The sequence below is a fragment of the Symphalangus syndactylus genome, chromosome X (genome assembly GCF_028878055.3).
Source record: "Symphalangus syndactylus isolate Jambi chromosome X, NHGRI_mSymSyn1-v2.1_pri, whole genome shotgun sequence".
Taxonomy (NCBI): domain Eukaryota; kingdom Metazoa; phylum Chordata; class Mammalia; order Primates; family Hylobatidae; genus Symphalangus; species Symphalangus syndactylus.
In genome coordinates this window covers 67,545,550-67,563,434 of record NC_072447.2, presented here as the reverse complement: position 1 = coordinate 67,563,434, position 17,885 = coordinate 67,545,550, and the positions used below count along the sequence as shown (strand labels likewise).

Sequence of the window (17,885 nt, the reverse complement as noted above, 5' to 3'; positions counted from 1 at the left end):
TGAAGTTGTACCAAATGAGAAAGGAAACTGAGCCTGAAACCTCAGAGACTGAGCCACCAAGCTGAGAGGCCAGACTGACCCCTCAGGCCAAGCCCACATCACAGAATCTCCACAGCTGAGCTCCCCAGAAAGCCCTGGCTCATCAATTTTCCATCCTCCAGATTTAGAGCTTTCCTCCATGTCCGCCAGCCACTACCCAGAATGAACCTCTCAAAAGAACCTCCAAATTGAGCACCCTAGACTGGACCCCAAATTTTCTACCTCTCAAATTTGGACCTCTAGGCTGAGATAACCTCCTCCCCAGACTGAATCCTTACACATTGAACCACTAGAAAAGTCTTCTATCCCGATTCCTCCAGTATCAACCTGAACCCCACACCCCAGATAGAGCTCCCCCCAGCCTACCCCACTTTCTCTTCCCCAGATTATTTTCATTCATTCATTCATTCATTAACTTAACAGCTACTTACTGAGCACCTCCATGTTTTTGTGCATTGTTCTAGGTACTGGGGATATAGAGGTGAACAAAACAGACAAGGTCCTTGATCTCAGGGAGCATATATTCTAGTCAGCAATGAGACACAGTAAACAAAAATAATAAACACACAGTAGAGGCTGGGCGCAGTGGCTCACGCCTGTAATCCCAGCACTTTGGGAGGCCAGGCTGGGGGATTGCCTGAGGCCAGGAGTTTGAGACTAGCCTGGCCAACATGGTGAAACCCTGTCTCTACTAAAAGTACAAACATTAGCTGGGCGTGGTGGCGGGCACCTGTAATCCCAGCTACTTGGGAGGCTGAGGCAGGAGAACTGCTTGAACCTGGGAGGTGGAGGTTGCAGTGAGCCGAGATTGTGTCACTACACTTCAGCCTGGGCAACAGAGCGAGACTCCATCTCAAAAAAAAAAATAGCTGGGCGTGGTGGTGGGTGCCTGTAATTCCAGCTACTCGGGATGCCGGGGCAGGAGAATCACTCGAACTCGGGAGGCAGAGGTTGCATTGAGCTGTGATTGAGCCACTGCACTCCAGCCTGGGTGACAGAGCGAGACTCCATCTCAAGAATAAATAAATAAGTAAATAAATACACAGTAGAATATTAGATAGGTGCTGAGTATAATTCAGAGAATTAGAAGAGGCTGGCATGACAGTGGCTGGAGAGCCTACTTGAGATTGGGTGGCCTGTCTGACTAGAAGACAGTGAGTCAAAACCTGAATAAAAAGAAGGTAGGCACATGCCTGTTGGGGTGGAGCATGTTCCAGGCAGAGGCAACAGCAAGTATAGTGTCCAAGGCAAGGGGAGATATTAGGGGAGGTGGGGTGCTGGACAGGTTGCATATCTCTGGATCAGGAAGAAGGTCAGTGTGCCTGAACATGACAAGTGAGAGTAGAATGGTAAAAATGAGGTTGGAGAGAGGAGCAAAGACTGAAGGCCAAGATAAGGAGATGGATTTTATTCTGAGTGTGGTGGGTAGCTATGGGAAGGTTTCGATCTTGATTACTTGGGGAGCAAGAGAGAGAGCTGAGAGATCAGTTAGAAGGCTTTTGCAATAATCCAAGTGAGAAAAATTGGCTTGGATGAGGACAGTAGCAGTAGAATCAGTGAGAAATGGTTGGATTCAGGATACATTCTTTTCAGAAGCAGCACTGAGAGGACTAGGGTGGAGTGGATGCGGGGCTTGGGAGAAAGAGTCAGGAATGACTTGTAGGTTTTTGGCTGGTGGCGATGGTTCCTGAGATGATCTTAGGAGTCTGACTTTGGACATGTTCAAAGTGAGCTGCTAGTCAGGCAGTTAGATGAATCTAGAATTCCAGGGAGAGATTTGGATGTCATTGGCACATAGATAGTATTCCAAAGCCATAGGGCTGGCCAAGATCACCAAAGGGAGTGAGTGTAAAAGGAGGGGAAAGGGGGCCAAGGACAAAGCTCAGGGAAGTGGAATCAGCAAAGGAGACTTAGAAGGAGCAGCCCTAGGCTGGGCGCGGTGGCTCACACCTGTAAGCCCAGCACTTTTGGAGGCCGAGGCAGGTGGATCACAAAGTCAGGAGTTCAAGACCAGCCTGGCCAACATGGTGAAACCCCGTCTCTACTGAAAATACAAAAATTAGCCAGGTATGGTGGTGCACGCCTGTAATTCCAGCTAGTCAGGAGGCTGAGGCAGTAGAACCACTTGAACCCGGGAAGCAGAAGTTGCAGTGAGCCGAGGTGGCGCCACTGCACTCCAGCCTGGGTGACAGAGCAAGACCCCATCTCAAAAAAAAAAAAAAAAAAAAAAAGCAGCCCTAAAGGTAGGAAGAAAACCAAGAAAGTGTGGGGTCCTAAAAGCCATAAGAATGGGGGTTGAGGCCGGGCGTGGTGGCTCACACCTGTAATCCTAGCAATTTGGGAGGCTGAGGCGGGCAGATCACCTGAGGTCTGGAGTTTGAGACCAGCCTGCCCAAGATGATGAAACCCCATCTCTACTAAAAATACAAAAATTAGCCAGGCATGGTGGCCGTGCCTGTAATCCCAGCTATCCTGGAGGCTGAGGCAGGAGAATCGCTGGAACCCGGGAGGCAGAGGCTGCAGTGAGCCAAGATCGTGCCACTGCACTCCAACCTGAGCCACAGAGTGAGACTCTGTCTCAAAAAAAAAAAAAAAAAAGAATGGGAAGTGGACAGCTGTGTCCACTGCTGTGTCCACTTCCCAAACTGAGCCTTCTCCACCCCGCCAGATGGGGCACTTTACTACCAAGCCTAGACCCCTAGAAAGAACTAGGCCTCTAGAAAGTTTAATAGCTAAGCTCTACAAGCAGACATCTGCAGCATAAGGAAGTACCTCATTCCTCCTGCTGAAAAAGAGCCCTCACTGAGGTGCCAACCTAAACTTCTAGAAAGGGCCTTCCAGACTGATTCTCTGGGATGGGCCCCATGGACTGACATCTCCAAACTGAACCTTCATACTAAGCCCATTCTGAGGTCCCAGTTATAGGTCCCAACACTGGTTTCTCAAACTAAGATCCCCAGACTGGGCCTCTTCCCACCTGGAATACTCTTCCCACCCTGAGCCCTGAGAGTGGGTTCCCAGTGAGAGCCTTCAGCCTGAGGTCCCCAAAAGAGCTTCCCAGTCTGATCTCCTTGGCCACCATTCTATAGACAAGTATTGCCAAACTGAGCACCCTAGATTAATTCTCCTATTTCATATCCCTCAGACCGAAACTTTCAGCCTGAACTTAAAAGACTGACTCTCCAGGTCCATCCTACAGACTGAAGCCCCACTGAGCCCCCAGACTGGATTCCCTGAGTTCCCCAGAGGGAACCCTGAAATTCAGCAGCCCAGACTGAGCTCCAGACAGAGATTCCAGACTGTGTTCTCCCCAGCCCAAGTCCCCTAGACTGATGACTGATGACCCCTATTTTTCTTTTTTCTTTTTCTTTTTTTTTTTTTTTTGAGACAGCGTCTTGCTCGTCACCCAGGCTGGAGTGCAGTGGCGCGATCTCGGCTCACTGCAACCTCCGCCTCCCTGGTTCTAGCGATTCTGCAGCCTCAGCCTCCCGAGTAGCTGGGATTACAGGCACCCACCACCGCGCCCAGCTAATTTTTGTATTTTTAGTACAGACGGGGTTTCACCATCTTGGCCAAGCTGGTCTCGAACTCCTGACCTCGTGATCCACCTGCCTCGGCCTCCAAAAGTGCTGGGATTACAGGCATGATCCACCGTGCCCGGCCAACGACCCCTATTTTTCATTTACCAGATGGAGAGTCCCATGATGAGCTCCAGGACTAATGCCCTAGATTATTAGACTGTCCCCCAAATTAAGCCACTCAGGCTAAGTGCCTAGTCCCATGTCTACATTGAGCTCCCAGGACTCACTTCTGCAATTTTATTTTCACACTGGATCCCCAGCATAACATCCCCAGGTGAAAATTCTCCAAATAAGCTCCCTGCACTAGATCCAAAGTGACCCGCCAAGGAAAGCAACCTAGAGTGGGCTCCAGATAGAGTCCATTTTCTCAACTGTATATCCTTGGGCAAGCAGCTCAGCCTCTCAGCCTAAGTTTTCTCACATGTAGAATGGGGATGATAATGATACCTACCTCATACGGTTGTTTTGAGAAGTAATGAGATAATCTGGGTAAAGCTTCTAGCACAATGCCTGGCACATGGTAAAGGCTCAATAAATATTAGCTGCTTTTATTACTAAATGCACTGGCTAATGCCCATCCCTCTAAAATTGGCCCCAGGTTGAGTTTAAGAAATTTATTTTTTATTTATTTATTTATTTATTTATTTATTTATTTATTTATTTTTTGAGACAGAGTCTCACTCTGTCACCCAGGCTGGAGTGAAGTGGCGCAATCTTGGCTCACTGCAACCTCTGCCTCCCAAGTTCAAGCGATTCACTTGCTTCAGCCTCCTAAGTAGCTGGGATTACAGGGGCCCACCACCACGCCTAGCTAAATTTTGTATTTTGGGTAGAGACAGTGTTTCACTGTGTTGGCCAGGATGGTCTCAGTCTCTTGACCTCGTGATCCACCTGCCTCGGCCTCCCAAAGTGCTGGGATTACAGGCGTGTACCACCGCACCCAGCCTATTTTTATTTTTATTTTTTTTGAGACTGAGTCTCGCTCTTTTGCCAGGCTAGAGTGCAGTGGCACAATCTTGGCTCACTGCTATCTCCGCCTCCTGGGTTCAAGTGATTCCCCTGCCTCAGTCTCCCAAGTAGCTGGGACTACAGGCACGCACCACCATGCCTGGCTAAGTTTTGTATTTTAGTAGAGATGGGGTTTCACCATGTTGGCCAGCATGGTCTCGATCTCCTGACCTCATGATCTGCCCACCTCGGCCTCTCAAAGTGCTGGGATTACAGGCATGAGCCACTGCTCCCAGCCTTTTATTTTTTTATTATTTTTATTTATTTATTTATTTATTTTTTTTTTTTTTTTTTTTTTTTTTTAGTAGAGACGGGGTTTCGCCATGTTAGCCAGGATGGTCTCGATCTCCTGACTTTGTGATTCGCCCGCCTCGGCCTCCCAAAGTGCTGGGATTACAGGCGTGAGCCACCGCGCCCGGCCTATTATTTATTTTTTTTTTTTAAGTGAAAGCAAGTTTATTAAGAAAGTAAAGAAATAAAGAATGGCTACTCCATAGGCAGAGCAGCCTGAGTTGAAGAAATTGAGCTTCCTGTTTTATATCAATTCCAACCCTATCTGAGGCCCCAGGACGAACCTCACAGCTTGAGCTTGGCCAACTGAGCTTCCTTAATGGAGCCTCCCAGATTGAGCTCCCCACATCGAGTCCAAAGATGAAACTTTGTCCCCAGAAACAACTTCCCGGTCTGGTTTTCTGAGCTGTTCAGAATGAGAATCTGAATGAGAGCCCGCCTGAGATATGCGCACTAAGATCCTCAGCCCAAGATCCTAAGCTGAGCTCCCAATTTTTTACCCCTCAGACTAAATTCCCCAGGCTTAGCCTCACTGAATCATATGTCTGGTTCCCCAGACTGACTTGCCCACTTTCTACTTTCCAGACTGCACTCTGGAGCCTGGACCCTAGACCAATCTCCCCATACCAGGCCCTCTGGAACTCCTGCCCTCAGTTGCCTACGCTGGGCCCAAGACTAAGCTCCAAACCAAGATCCTAGACTGCCAAGCCCAGACCAGGCCCCACTAAAGCTTCCAAACCAAGCCCCTACATCAGGCCCCCCAGATTGCACTCCCTAGCCTGAACTCCTAAATGAAACTCTAGACTGAAATCCCCACACTGAGTCCCCAGGTAGGGACTGTACACCCTGGATCCTTGGAAATGCCAGCCTGTACTCCACATGAGACATCTCCAGACAGAGCTCATTGTAACAAAGCCTCCAGTCAGAGCCCATCAGCCTACACAGGCCTGAGCTTGTGTGCCCACAGCTTGCCAGAGTCTTCTTCCTATCCCCTTCCCTGGGTGCCCCCTACCTCTACCACTCAGCCTGCCCCCTGCCTTGGGGTTGGGGAGATGTAGGATGTGTAGGAGAAAAGGCAGCTGGGAGATCATTCCCAGCTCTGATGCCAACTCTGCCACCCAGGTAGGCAACCTAGGGTGGCCACCTTCTCCCTGAGTCTTGGTTTCCTCATTGGATAAATGGGGCACAATCATCTATATTACAGGGTTGTTGTGAGGGTTGAAGGAGCTCATTTATCCAAAGCATCTGCCTGGAGAGGGCAGTGGGACCTTGGCCCTGTCCTAGGGAGCTCGTAGTCTACTGAGGAATATGGATGCAGATGTATAAATACATGATGAGCACTGTGACTAGTGGGACAGAAGGTAGGAAGCTGGAGTGGTCAGCAGAAGCCACATCACCAAGGGCTTTGAGTCTTTTTTTTTTTTTGAGACATAGTCTCCCTCTGTCACCCAGGCTGGAGTGCAGTGGCGCGATCTCGGCTCACTGCAACCTCCACCTCCAGGGTTCAAGTGATTCTCCTGCCTCAGCCTCCCGAGTAGCTGGGATTACAGGCACGTGCCACCACGCCTGGCGAATTTTTATAAATTTAGTAGAGTCAGGGTTTTGCCATGTTGGCCAGGCTCGTCTTGAAGTCGGGTGATCTGCCCCCTTCGGCCTCCTAAAGTATTGGGATTACAGGCTTGAGCCACCGCGCCCAGCCTCACCAAGGGCTTTGAATGTCAGGCTAAAGGGCTAGGTCTTTACCCTGCAGGCACAGGGGAGCCATTGACAGATTTGAGCAGAGGAGTGACAGTAAACTGTGTGAGAAAGCTCCTTCTGGCAGCCAGGATGGAAGAAGGGTTGGAGATTGGAGCCCGGCCCCTGAAAGGCATGTGGATGCCTGAGCTGGGACAGGGGCCATAGATGTCCATGAGCACCAAAACTTGGTCATGAAGAGAGAGCCCCTTAGGAAAACAAGACTTGGTTGGCCAGCCATATGGACCTCCTTCAGAAGCACCTCTGCTCCTCCAGCACAGGCTGATCTGAGTGGGGAGATCCAGCACGTACAGAATGGGGTACACGAAGACTGTGGCCAGGCCTCAAGCATGGGTGGGATTTATTAGTGTGTGGAGATGTACAGGGACTCATTTCAGCTTTTTCTTTTTTTTCTGATGTTACCTGGTCACTATAGGAAATACGGAAATTACAGAAAAAGATGAAAGAAGTAGGAAAAAAATCACCTGTGATGAGCCCCCAGAGAATAAGCACAATGAACATTGTGACATAAATTCTTCCTGGTGTTTTTTACACATGTATACTTGTAAAAGTGAGATCATTCTATATAAACATGTTTGTATCCTTTTCTTAAAACACCCTGAGCATTTCCCAGCTTATTAAAAGCCCTACATGAGGATCATTTGTAAAGGTTGTTTAATGTTCCATTGTATGAAGACACCATAATGTATTTAACTGAACCCTACAGTTGGCCATTTTTTTTGGCAGGAAAGAGGTACAGGTGAAGGTGTGCTCCCCTATAGATGGACATTTTTGTTTCCCACTTGGAACTGTTGTAAATACCAATATGACAAAAGTGTGTTTGTGTATAGAATGTGTATTTTCCTAGCATAGATACCCAGATCAGAATCATTGAGACAAAGAACAGGATCATCTCATTGTTTCTTTATGTGGCTTTTTCTGATTATAAAAGTAATACATGTTCTTTGTCAAAAATATGGAAAATACAGAAAAACCTAAAGAAGATAATAAAAACCACCCACAGTCCCACCAACCAGAGACAACATGGGTATGCTTCCTTCTGGTTACATATGTAAATAATCTTATTATTATTAATGGTAATAATAATCTTGGCAAGCTTGCATTTTTTTATTGGCTGCCAACTACTCCATCTGTTGTGATTCTGGCATTGTGACATTGGACAACTTCTGATTTTAAATGATGTTGCTGTGGACATCTTTGAGGGTGGAGCTTTCTGAGATGGGAGGGTGTGATCAGGCCAGGCGGAGCTATTCAGGGAGGAAAGAAGCCCCGAGGCTGGGTGCAGTGGCTCACACCTGTAATCCCAGCACTTTGGGAGGCTGAGGTGGGCGGGTCACAAGGTCAGGAGTTCGAGACCAGCCTGGCCAACATAGTGAAACCCCGTCTCTACTAAAAATACAAAAATTAGCCAGGCATGGTGGCACGTGCCTGTCATCCCAGCTACTTGGGAGGCTGAGGCAGGAGAATCGCTTGAACCCAGGAGGCAGAGGTTGTGGTGAGCCACAATCACGCCGCTGCACTCCAGCCTGGGCAACAGAGGGAGACTCTGTCTCAAAAAAAAAAAAAAAAACAAAGCCCCGGAAAGGCTCCTCTCTGCTAGTCCTCCATTTGACCTCACCCCTTTATGCCTGTAGAGTCTCTGGAGCTGATCGCTACAGCAGCAGAGCACTCGAATGCTGCCATCCGCAAAATGGTGAGTGGCCCTTCTAGCCCCTGCCCTTCCTTGGCCACCCACCTGTGGTGTCTCCATCCTGGGGTGGGGGTGTCGTGACTTGTGAGCATCTGATGGGAGGCTGGCACCCCAACCATGCCTTTTGTTCCCTGTCTTCTGCCAGGAGCGAATGCATAAGCTGCTGAAGGTATATGAGCTCTTAGGGGGCGAGGAGGACATTGTCAGCCCCACCAAAGAGCTCATAAAAGAAGGCCACATCCTTAAGCTGTCAGCAAAGAATGGGACCACTCAAGACCGATACCTCATACTAGTAAGTGCCAGGCATGGAATTGTGGGTGGGTCATGCCCCTCCCAACACACACACACATAGTGACCTAGTACTCACTCAAGACTATACCTCCTTTCATTCCTGAAAGAGGAAAAAAAAGAAAAACAGACTATACCTCCTGCTAGCCATTCTCTCCTCTAGTAATGAATTGTATTTTCACTACCTAGCTAGAATTCTTTTTCTCCACTTTACAGATGAGGTAAATAAGCCTTGCAGAGAAGTGACTTGCCCGAGGTTCCCCACTAGGAAGTGTCTCCCATGCCTAGGCTCTTTCCTTGTGACCCCTGTGCCCAATTTGGGCTGTCTTTTCTCCATCTATTGCCTACAGTCCTTGGCAGTAAAGCTTCAAGGCAAGGAGCTGGGCCACATCCCCACTAGGCCCTCCGCACATACATCCCAAACTTTTTTCTTCCTAGTTCAACGACCGCCTCCTTTACTGCGTGCCCAGGCTGCGGCTCCTTGGCCAGAAGTTTAGCGTGCGGGCACGCATTGATGTAGATGGCATGGAGGTAAGCATCCAGGAGGTGGGAAATGGGAACTTGGAGTGGGGCACTGGTGTTGGAAGGGACAAAGATGCTGGCTTTGACCCTGAGTCTGTGCGTGTATGTGTGCAGACGGCTAGGGCCCTGTGGAGTTCAGTGGCCTCACCATGCCCCTTTCTGCCTCCATTCAGCTAAAGGAGAGCTCCAACCTCAATCTGCCTCGAACCTTCCTGGTGTCAGGAAAGCAGCGCTCCCTTGAGCTCCAGGCCAGGTACTTATCCTTGCCTATGCCTTTCCTCCAGCACCTACCTCCCTTTTCTTCAGATATGCTAAGGCATTCCAGGCCCAGAGATTGTTCCAGAGAAAAGATGGGCACCTTTCCCCAAAGATGCAGCCTTGCTCTTCAGCGGTGGGGGTGATCCCTAAGGGTTAGACGCCATTTAGATTCAGGGTGAGTACTTCACGATGTGGGGAAAGGTGGCACTCCTGCCAGGGAAACTATTTGGAAAATGAATAAGCTCTCCCTAATTGAAGCAAGAATTTCTTCTGGTGGATTTTGTTAGAGGAGGGAGAAGAATGGGATGCGAAACCCAACATGAATAATACCACCACAAATAGTTTATTGTAGATTCAGAGATCTAAGAGAAATAACAATCAAATGCAGTACTTGGTCCATGACAGAAGCCCAGTTTGGGAAAAAGAGCCCTAAAAGACATTTGTGGGACAATAAGAGAAAATTTGGCTGTAAAGTGAACATTAGATATTGAGAAATTATTGCTGTCTTAGGTGTGATAATGGTATGGTGGTTATGCAGCAGAATGGCCTTGTTTTGCAGCAGTACATGCTGAGGGCTTAGTATCACAATGTCTGTTAATTACTTTAAAATGGTTCAGCACCCAAAAAATACATATGTAACCATACATACACATTTGCACACATATACATACATACACATATACAGTCATGCACTGTATAATAACATTTTGGTCAATGACAGACCACATATACACAGTGGCCCCATAAGATTAAAGTACCATATTTTACTCTACCTTTTCTTTTTTTTTTTTTTTGAGACAGAGTCTCACTCTGTCACCCAGGAGTGCGGTGGCATGATCTCAGCTGACTGCAACCTCCACCTCCCAGGTTCAAGCAATTCTCCTGCCTCAGCCTCCTAAGTGGGATTATAGGTGCACGCCACCATGCCCATCTAATTTTTGTATTTTTAGTAGAGACAGGGTTTCACCATGTTGGCCAGGCTGGTCTCGAACTCCTGATCTCAAATGATCTGCCCGCCTTGGCCTCCCAAAGTGCTGGGATTACAGGCATGAGTCACTGTGCCTGGCTTTACTATACCTTTTCTAAGTTTAGATATGTTTACATACCCAAATAATTAGTGTGCTACAAATTGCTACAATATTCAGTACAACTGTAACATGCTTTACAGGTTTGTAGCCTAAGAGCCATAGGCTGTACCTTATAGCCTAGGTGTGTCAGTACACTCTCTGATATTCGCACAACAATGAAATGGTCTAACAACACGTTTCTCAGAACACATCCCCGTGGTTAAGTGACGTGTGACTGTATGTACATATATATGAAGTAAATATGGCAAAATATAAAAAAAAATTTGCATCTCTATAGTGGGTATATAGATATGTATTGTACTTGTGCTATCCTGTTTACTTTTTTGTATGCTTGAAGATTTTTTTTTTTTTTTTTTTTTTCTGAGACGGAGTCTTGCTCTGTCACCCAGGCTAGAGTGCAGTGGCGCGATCTCGGCTCACTGCAAGCTCCGCCTCCCGGGTTCACGCCATTCTCCTGCCTCAGCCTCCCGAGTAGCTGGGACTACAGGCGCCCGCCAACACGCCCGGCTAATTTTTTTGTATTTTTAGTAGAGACGGGGTTTCACCGTGTTAGCCAGGATGGTCTCGATCTCCTGACCTCGTGATCCGCCCGCCTCGGCCTCCCAAAGTGCTGGGATTACAGGCTTGAGCCACCGTGCCCGGCCAGCTTGAAGTTTTTTATAATAAACATTTTAAAATAATAGCATGGGATAATGGCCAGCCATTTAACAGAGGGGCCTTTCATATCCACTCTCTACTTGGATGATTATAATCATAGCTCATATTTCCTGAAGACTTAGTTTTTTTGCCAGGTACTGTTTTAAGTTAATGTTAACTTAAAATTTTAAGTCTAAGTTGACTAGTCAAAAGCTTACAAGAGCCCTAGAAGTAGCTACTGTTACCATAAATCTACTTTACAAATGGGGAAACTTAGGTGTAGGACAGTTCTGCATGCAGGGCGCAGTGGCTCACGCCTGTAATCCCAGCACTTTGGGAGGCCAAGGTAGGAGGATCACTTGAGGCCAGGAGTTCGAGACCAGCCTGGGCAACATAACAAGACCTCGCCTCTTAAAAAAAAAAAGAAAGAAAAAAATATTTATGTACTTGCCCAAGATCCCAGAGCAAGAAAGGAGCAGAGCTGAGATTGGAGCTCAGGTCATCCGCCCTGGAGTCCACGTTCCTAACCACTGTCTATGCTGCCTTCTGAGGGACCAGGTGAAAGGGTATCAGGGTCATGGTGAGGGCCAGAGGATGGATGCATGTCAGTAGATGGCCTGCTTCTGACAGGCTGTGAGAAAGTGAGAAATGACTCGCTGGGACTGCAAGGAGGTGGGAGAGAGAGAGATGAATGTGAGATAGAGGGTATCCTCCTGGGGGATGAAGTGAGTCTTGAAGCTTGGGGAGATTGAGAGCCTCATGGAGGCCTGCAGCAGGGAAAGTGAGAGCAAAACAGGTGCCCTGCACATCCAGGGGAGTGACAAGCCACGTGACAGGGATTCATCATCTGCAGAGAGGAAAGGGGCTGCAGTGGCACACTGGGCCCAGAAGGGGCAGCCAAGCAGTGTAGGATTTCCTCCTAGTGGCAGCAGGAAGGCGTGGAGGGTTTGCTTTGCTTTGCAGTCACTTTTACTGCCCTTAAAAGAAAAAAGAAATTTAATGCAAATTTTCAAATATCTGGAAAAGTATAAGTACAACAAGCACCCAGATGCCCACAACTTAGACAGCTGCTTCTCAACTTTGGCAACCTTTGGAATCAGCTGGGGAGCTTTTGAAAAATACGGATGCCTGGGACCCACCTGCAGAGATTCTGATTTAATTGGCTTGGGGGATAGCCTGAACATGGAGAGCTCGAAAAGCTCCCCAGGTGATTTTATTTTACTTTTTAATTTTTATTTATTTATTTTTGAGATGGAGTCTCACTCTGTCGCCCAGGCCATAGTGCAGTGGCGCCATCTCGACTCACTGCAACCTCCGCCTCCCGGGTTCAAGTGATTCTCCTGCCTTAGCCTCCTGAGTAGCTGGGACTACAGGTGCATGCCACCGCGCCGGCTAATTTTTGTATTTTTAGTAGAGACGGAGTTTCGCCATATTGGCCAGGCTGGTCTTGAACTCCTGACCTCGTGATCTGCCCGGCTTGGCCTCCCAAAGTGCTGGGATTACAGGCATGAGCCACCACGCCTGGTCCCTAGGTGATTTTAATGTGTGTATTAGGGTGTACAACCACTTATTTAAGAGTCAACTACTGACATTAAATGTCTTTTGCCGAACCATTTTAAAGTAAATTACAAATATCAGGACACTTCACCCCTATACACTTCAGCATGAATAGCCAAAAAACTCTACTATACTGTAGTTCTTCTTCTTTTTTTTTTTTTTTTTGAGATAGGGTCACTCCCTGTCATCCAGGCTAGAGTGCAGCGGCGTTATCATGGCTCCCTGCAGCCTCGAACTCCTGGGTTCAAGTGATCCTCCTGCCTCAGCCTCCCAAGTAGCTGGGAATACAAGCATATGCCACCATGCCCAGCTAATTTTTGTATTTTTTGTAGAGATGAGGTCTCACTGTGTTGCCCAGGCTGGTCTTAAACTCCTGGCCTCAAGCAATCCTCCCGCTTCAGCCTCCCAAAGTGCTGAGACGACAGGTATGAGCCACCACTCCGTCTATTGTGGCTCTTAAAAATAAAAAGCAACACTTGTTCACTTCTAAGAAATTATAAATTAGAAAATATAGATAAATAAATTTTTTTTTTTGAGTCACAGTTTCTCTCTTGTTGCCCAGGCTGGAGTGGCAGCAGTGGCGCCATCTCAGCTCACTGCAAGCTCCGCCTCCCGGGTTCAAGCAATTCTCCTGCCTCAGCCTCACAAGTAGCTGGGATTATAGGCTCCCGCCACCACGCCCGGCCAATTTTTGTATTTTCAGTAGAGATGGGGTTTCGCCATGTTGGCTAGGCTGACCTCAGGTGATCCAACCACCTCGGCCTCCCAAAGTGCTGGGATTACAAGCATGAGCCGCTGCACCTGGGCAATAAAATGATTTTTTAAAAGAATACAATCAGAATAGGCCAGGCGTGGTAGCTCATGCCTGTAATCCGTACATTTTGGGAGGCCAAGGCGAGAAGATCACCTGAGATCACAAGTTCAAGACCAGCCTGGCCAACATGGCGAAACCCTGTCTCTACTGAAAATACAAAAATTAGCCAGGCGTGGTGGCACACACCTGTAATCCCAGCTACTTGGGAGGCTGAGGTAGGAGAATGGCTTGAATCTGGAAGGTGGAGGTTGCAGTGAGCTGAGATCACGCCACTGCACTCCAGCCTGGGTGACAGGGCAAGACTCCGTCTCAAAAAAAAAAAAAAGAGAATACAATCAGAACAAAGTGATTGCAGTGCAGTGCAGGGCAGACAGAAGAGTCAGGGAAGGAAGACAAAGGGAAGGGGAACTCACACTGATTGAGCATCAAGTGTGCCAGACATTGTGCTGAGCACTGTACACGTTACTTCAGTTACTGCTGAGAACCCAGAGAGTGATAATCATTATCTCCATTTTACAAATGAAAAAAAAAACTACCCTCTTTTCTCAAACTTGACATCCCAGCAACAGAGAATTTTTTTTTTTTTTTTTTGAGACGGAGTCTTGCTCTGTCGCCCGGGCTGGAGTGCAGTGGCGCGATCTCGGCTCACTGCAAGCTCCGCCTCCCAGGCTCACGCCATTCTCCTGCCTCAGCCTCTCCGAGTAGCTGGGACTACAGGCACCCGCCACCACACCCGGCTAATTTTTTGTATTTTTAGTAGAGACGGGGTTTCACCGTGGTCTCGATCTCCCGACCTCGTGATCCACCCGCCTCGGCCTCCCAAAGTGCTGGGATTACAAGCGTGAGCCACCACGCCCAGCCAATTTTTTTTTTTTTCTTTTTTGAGACAGAGTGTCACTCTGTCACCCAGGCTGGAGTGCAGTGGGACGATCTCCGCTCACTACAACCGCCACCTCCTGGGCTCAAGCGATTCTCATGCCTCAGCCCCCTGAGTAGCTGGGACTACAGGCATGAGCCATCACACCTGGCTAATTTTTGTACTTTATAGTAGAGACAGAATTTCACCATGTTGGCCAGGCTGGTCTCCAACTCTTGACCTCAAGTGATCCACCCGCCTTGACCTCTCAAAGTGCTGGGATTACAGGTGTGAGCCGCCCACACCTGGCCAGCTGATAATTATTGACATGGTTTCTTTTATGTTCTATGTTCTCTCCCACACATTTCACCCTTACCCCTCTACCTGAGGCCTAGCACCTCCTTGAAAAGTCCTCACCCAAACTTCAGACTGGGGCATGTCCCCTCCTCTGGGCTCCTTGGCCTTATTTTCACCATCAAAACACTGATCTCCCTGTATTGTCCCTGTCTATTTCCTCTACTAGACCATGAGCTCCTTGAGGGCAGGGTCCTCTCTCAAGCTCAAGTTCTTAGCACAGGGTCTGGAAAGTATTAGTAATCGTTGAATAAATAAACCCAGGCAGATGATGTGACTTGCCCAAGATCATATAAGTAATAGGTGAAGAAGAGGGTCAAGCCCAGGTCTTTCTGACTCCAAAACACCTGCTCTTCCACTCCAATTGCTTTTTGTGGGCCTGCCTAACCAAATGTCTTTCTTTTTTATTCCCCACCCCAAGGACTGAGGAGGAGAAGAAAGACTGGGTCCAGGTAACATCCAAGGCTCTGTGGTAGGGGGCTAGAAGAGTATTAACAGTCTCCTAGGGGTTGATTCTCCATCAATACTCACATCTAACCAGAATGGTCCCGGACAACTGTCTTTCAACAAACTTTACTATCCCCATTTTACAGATAAGCAAACTGAGGTACAGAGGTTGAGCAGAAACTCACAAACTCTTCTTTTAGGAAGCTGGTTTCTCTGAGGGTGTATAAGGTGAGGGTGTCAAGCTCTGTAAAATCTTAAGCCCAGAAGGTGGCCAGGAAAGCCACCTGAGGTTTTTCAGCCACCACTCCCCCTCCCCCATTTTATACTTGTAACACTGAGACCTGGATTTGGGAGGGGATTTGTTCAAAGTCATCCACCTACCAGTGACAGAGCTGGGTCTGAAACCCAGCTTTTGTAACTTCAGGCTAGGGTATAGGAAGGTGAGGCGAGGGTAGAAATGGGTGGTTTGTGGGGTGATCTGACTTCTCATTTCTTACACCTCCTCCCCAGGCCATCAACTCCACCCTCCTGAAGCATGAACAGACGCTGGAGACCTTCAAACTGTTGAACTCAACAAACAGGGAAGATGAAGACACCCCGCCCAACTCTCCAGTAAGAGTCCCTGCCCTCTTTCCCCTGCACTGGGACCCCTTCCAGACTTCCAAATGCCCACCTGACCTTTAGATGATCCTCTCCCTTTCCCAGAGGGTAATGACCGGAGAGGCAATGCATGACCTCAGAAGCAGTCTTCCATTGGTAGGGCCACAGATAAATCATTGGGGAAACAGGCCCAGAAAGTATAATAGAAGTGACTTGTCTTCACTAGCACAGCTAGGAGCAGAGCCAGGACTTAAAGGCAGGTCTTCTGAATGTGGCTGCTCCCCCTACCCCCAGCCCATCCCCACCCCACGATAATCCAAGCCTTGGAGCAGGAACAAGGGCTGGCTGGACTGGGTTGGGGAGTAGCTGTCTCTGACCTGAGACCTGGCCCTCCCTACAGAACGTGGATCTTGGGAAGCGGGCCCCTACGCCCATCCGGGAAAAGGAAGTCACCATGTGCATGCGCTGCCAGGAGCCCTTCAATTCTATCACCAAACGCAGGCACCACTGCAAGGCCTGCGGGCATGTGAGTGTTGGGAGGCAGGGGCAGAGCTAGGGAGGGGACAGAATGGCAGCCCAAAGGCCCACTGCAGAGTGGGTACCCTCCAAGTGGGGGGGAGGCCACAAGTCTGCTGTGGGAGTTGGTAATGCTGAAGGGAAGACCCACTGGAATCAGGCTGCTCTTGCCCACTTGCCACCCCAGGTGGTTTGTGGGAAGTGCTCTGAGTTCCGGGCCCGCCTCGTCTATGACAACAACCGCTCCAACCGTGTGTGCACTGATTGCTATGTGGCCTTGCACGGGGTGCCTGGGAGCAGTCCAGCCTGCAGCCAGCATACACCCCAGCGCCGGAGGTCCATCCTGGAGGTAAGAGCCAGCCCCTGACTAACTCTCCCACAGTGGGCAAATGGGCTCCAACTCTACCCAGTGAGACTGAGGAGGCCCGAGTATCTGGGAAACAGTAGTGATCAAGGGACCCAGGCTTGGAGTGAGTAAAATGACGGCAAGAGTGAATGAAAGACAGTCATCTTTAAGTACTTAGACATTTAATCCCCACAGTAACTAATCTGCCCATGCTATTGTTCTCTTTATTTTGCAAATGAGGAAACTGAGGCCCAGAGGGGTCATTTGCCCAAATTACACAGCAAATCAGTGGCAGCACTGGATTTTTTTAAAATTAAAAAATTGGCTGGGCATAGTGGCTCATGCCTGTAATCCCAGCACTTTGGGAGGCTGAGGAGGACGAATCACTTGAGGTCGGGAGTTCGGGACCAGCCTGACCAACGTGGAGAAACCCCGTCTCTACTAAAAACAAACACAAAATTAGCCAGGCATGGTGGCGCACGCCTGTAATCCCAGCTACTCAGGAAGGCTAAGGCAGGCGAATCGCTTGAACCTGGGAAGCAGAGGTTGCAGTGAGCTAAGATCACGCCATTGTACTCCAGCCTGGGCAACAAGAGCAAAACTCCGTCTCAAAAAAAAAAAAAAAAAAAAACAAATTAAAAAATTGTCTTTTGTTATTACAAAGTAGGATAAGTAGAACAATATAAACAAAAAATAATAAAATACCGTATCCCTTCTACCCAAAAGTTACCACTGTTAGGGCTTATCCTATCTTTCTAGGCATATATGCACAAACACACATTTTAAAGGTTTTTTTAAAAACAAATCTAGGTATTTATTTAACACTTAAAAGAGTACTTACTCTGTGCCAGGAACTATTCTAAGCACTTTGCATATATTAATTCATTTAATTCTCACGTCAGCCCTCTTTGCTCTCCAAGTCAATACATTTTCATCTAGAGCTGGGATTCTAAGCCAGACTTCATTAACCACCCACATACCCCCTTAAAACCACAATGCTAGATTACCTCTCACTGAGTGTAGGAAATGGAAGTGTGATGAAAGACAGAAAAAAACATGAGGCCTAAATGTGTGAATGGCTTGAGGAATGAATGCTCTGACTGAAGAAAGAATGCCTGAGATCCACACACTCCTTCCACTGGCCCGTAGAGGCAGCAGCCGTTGCCCAAATGAGGCAGACGAACCTAGCTTTGAATCTCAGCTCTAGCTGATTCACTGGGTGGCACTGGACAAATCACT

General features: G+C 48.2%; 1 protein-coding gene across 1 annotated transcript in view; it reads left to right on the top strand.

Annotated features, from left to right (window-relative positions):
* The window catches only part of FGD1 (FYVE, RhoGEF and PH domain containing 1), a 51,092-nt gene that overhangs the window by 31,104 nt on the left and 2,103 nt on the right, over positions 1-17,885 (top strand). Inside the window, exons 9-16 of the mRNA XM_055269124.2 lie at positions 8,309-8,367; positions 8,510-8,656; positions 9,091-9,183; positions 9,348-9,427; positions 15,159-15,189; positions 15,695-15,796; positions 16,185-16,310; positions 16,488-16,649. Coding sequence (XP_055125099.1) covers positions 8,309-8,367; positions 8,510-8,656; positions 9,091-9,183; positions 9,348-9,427; positions 15,159-15,189; positions 15,695-15,796; positions 16,185-16,310; positions 16,488-16,649 — 800 coding nt within the window. The remainder of the gene's footprint in view (positions 1-8,308; positions 8,368-8,509; positions 8,657-9,090; positions 9,184-9,347; positions 9,428-15,158; positions 15,190-15,694; positions 15,797-16,184; positions 16,311-16,487; positions 16,650-17,885) is intronic.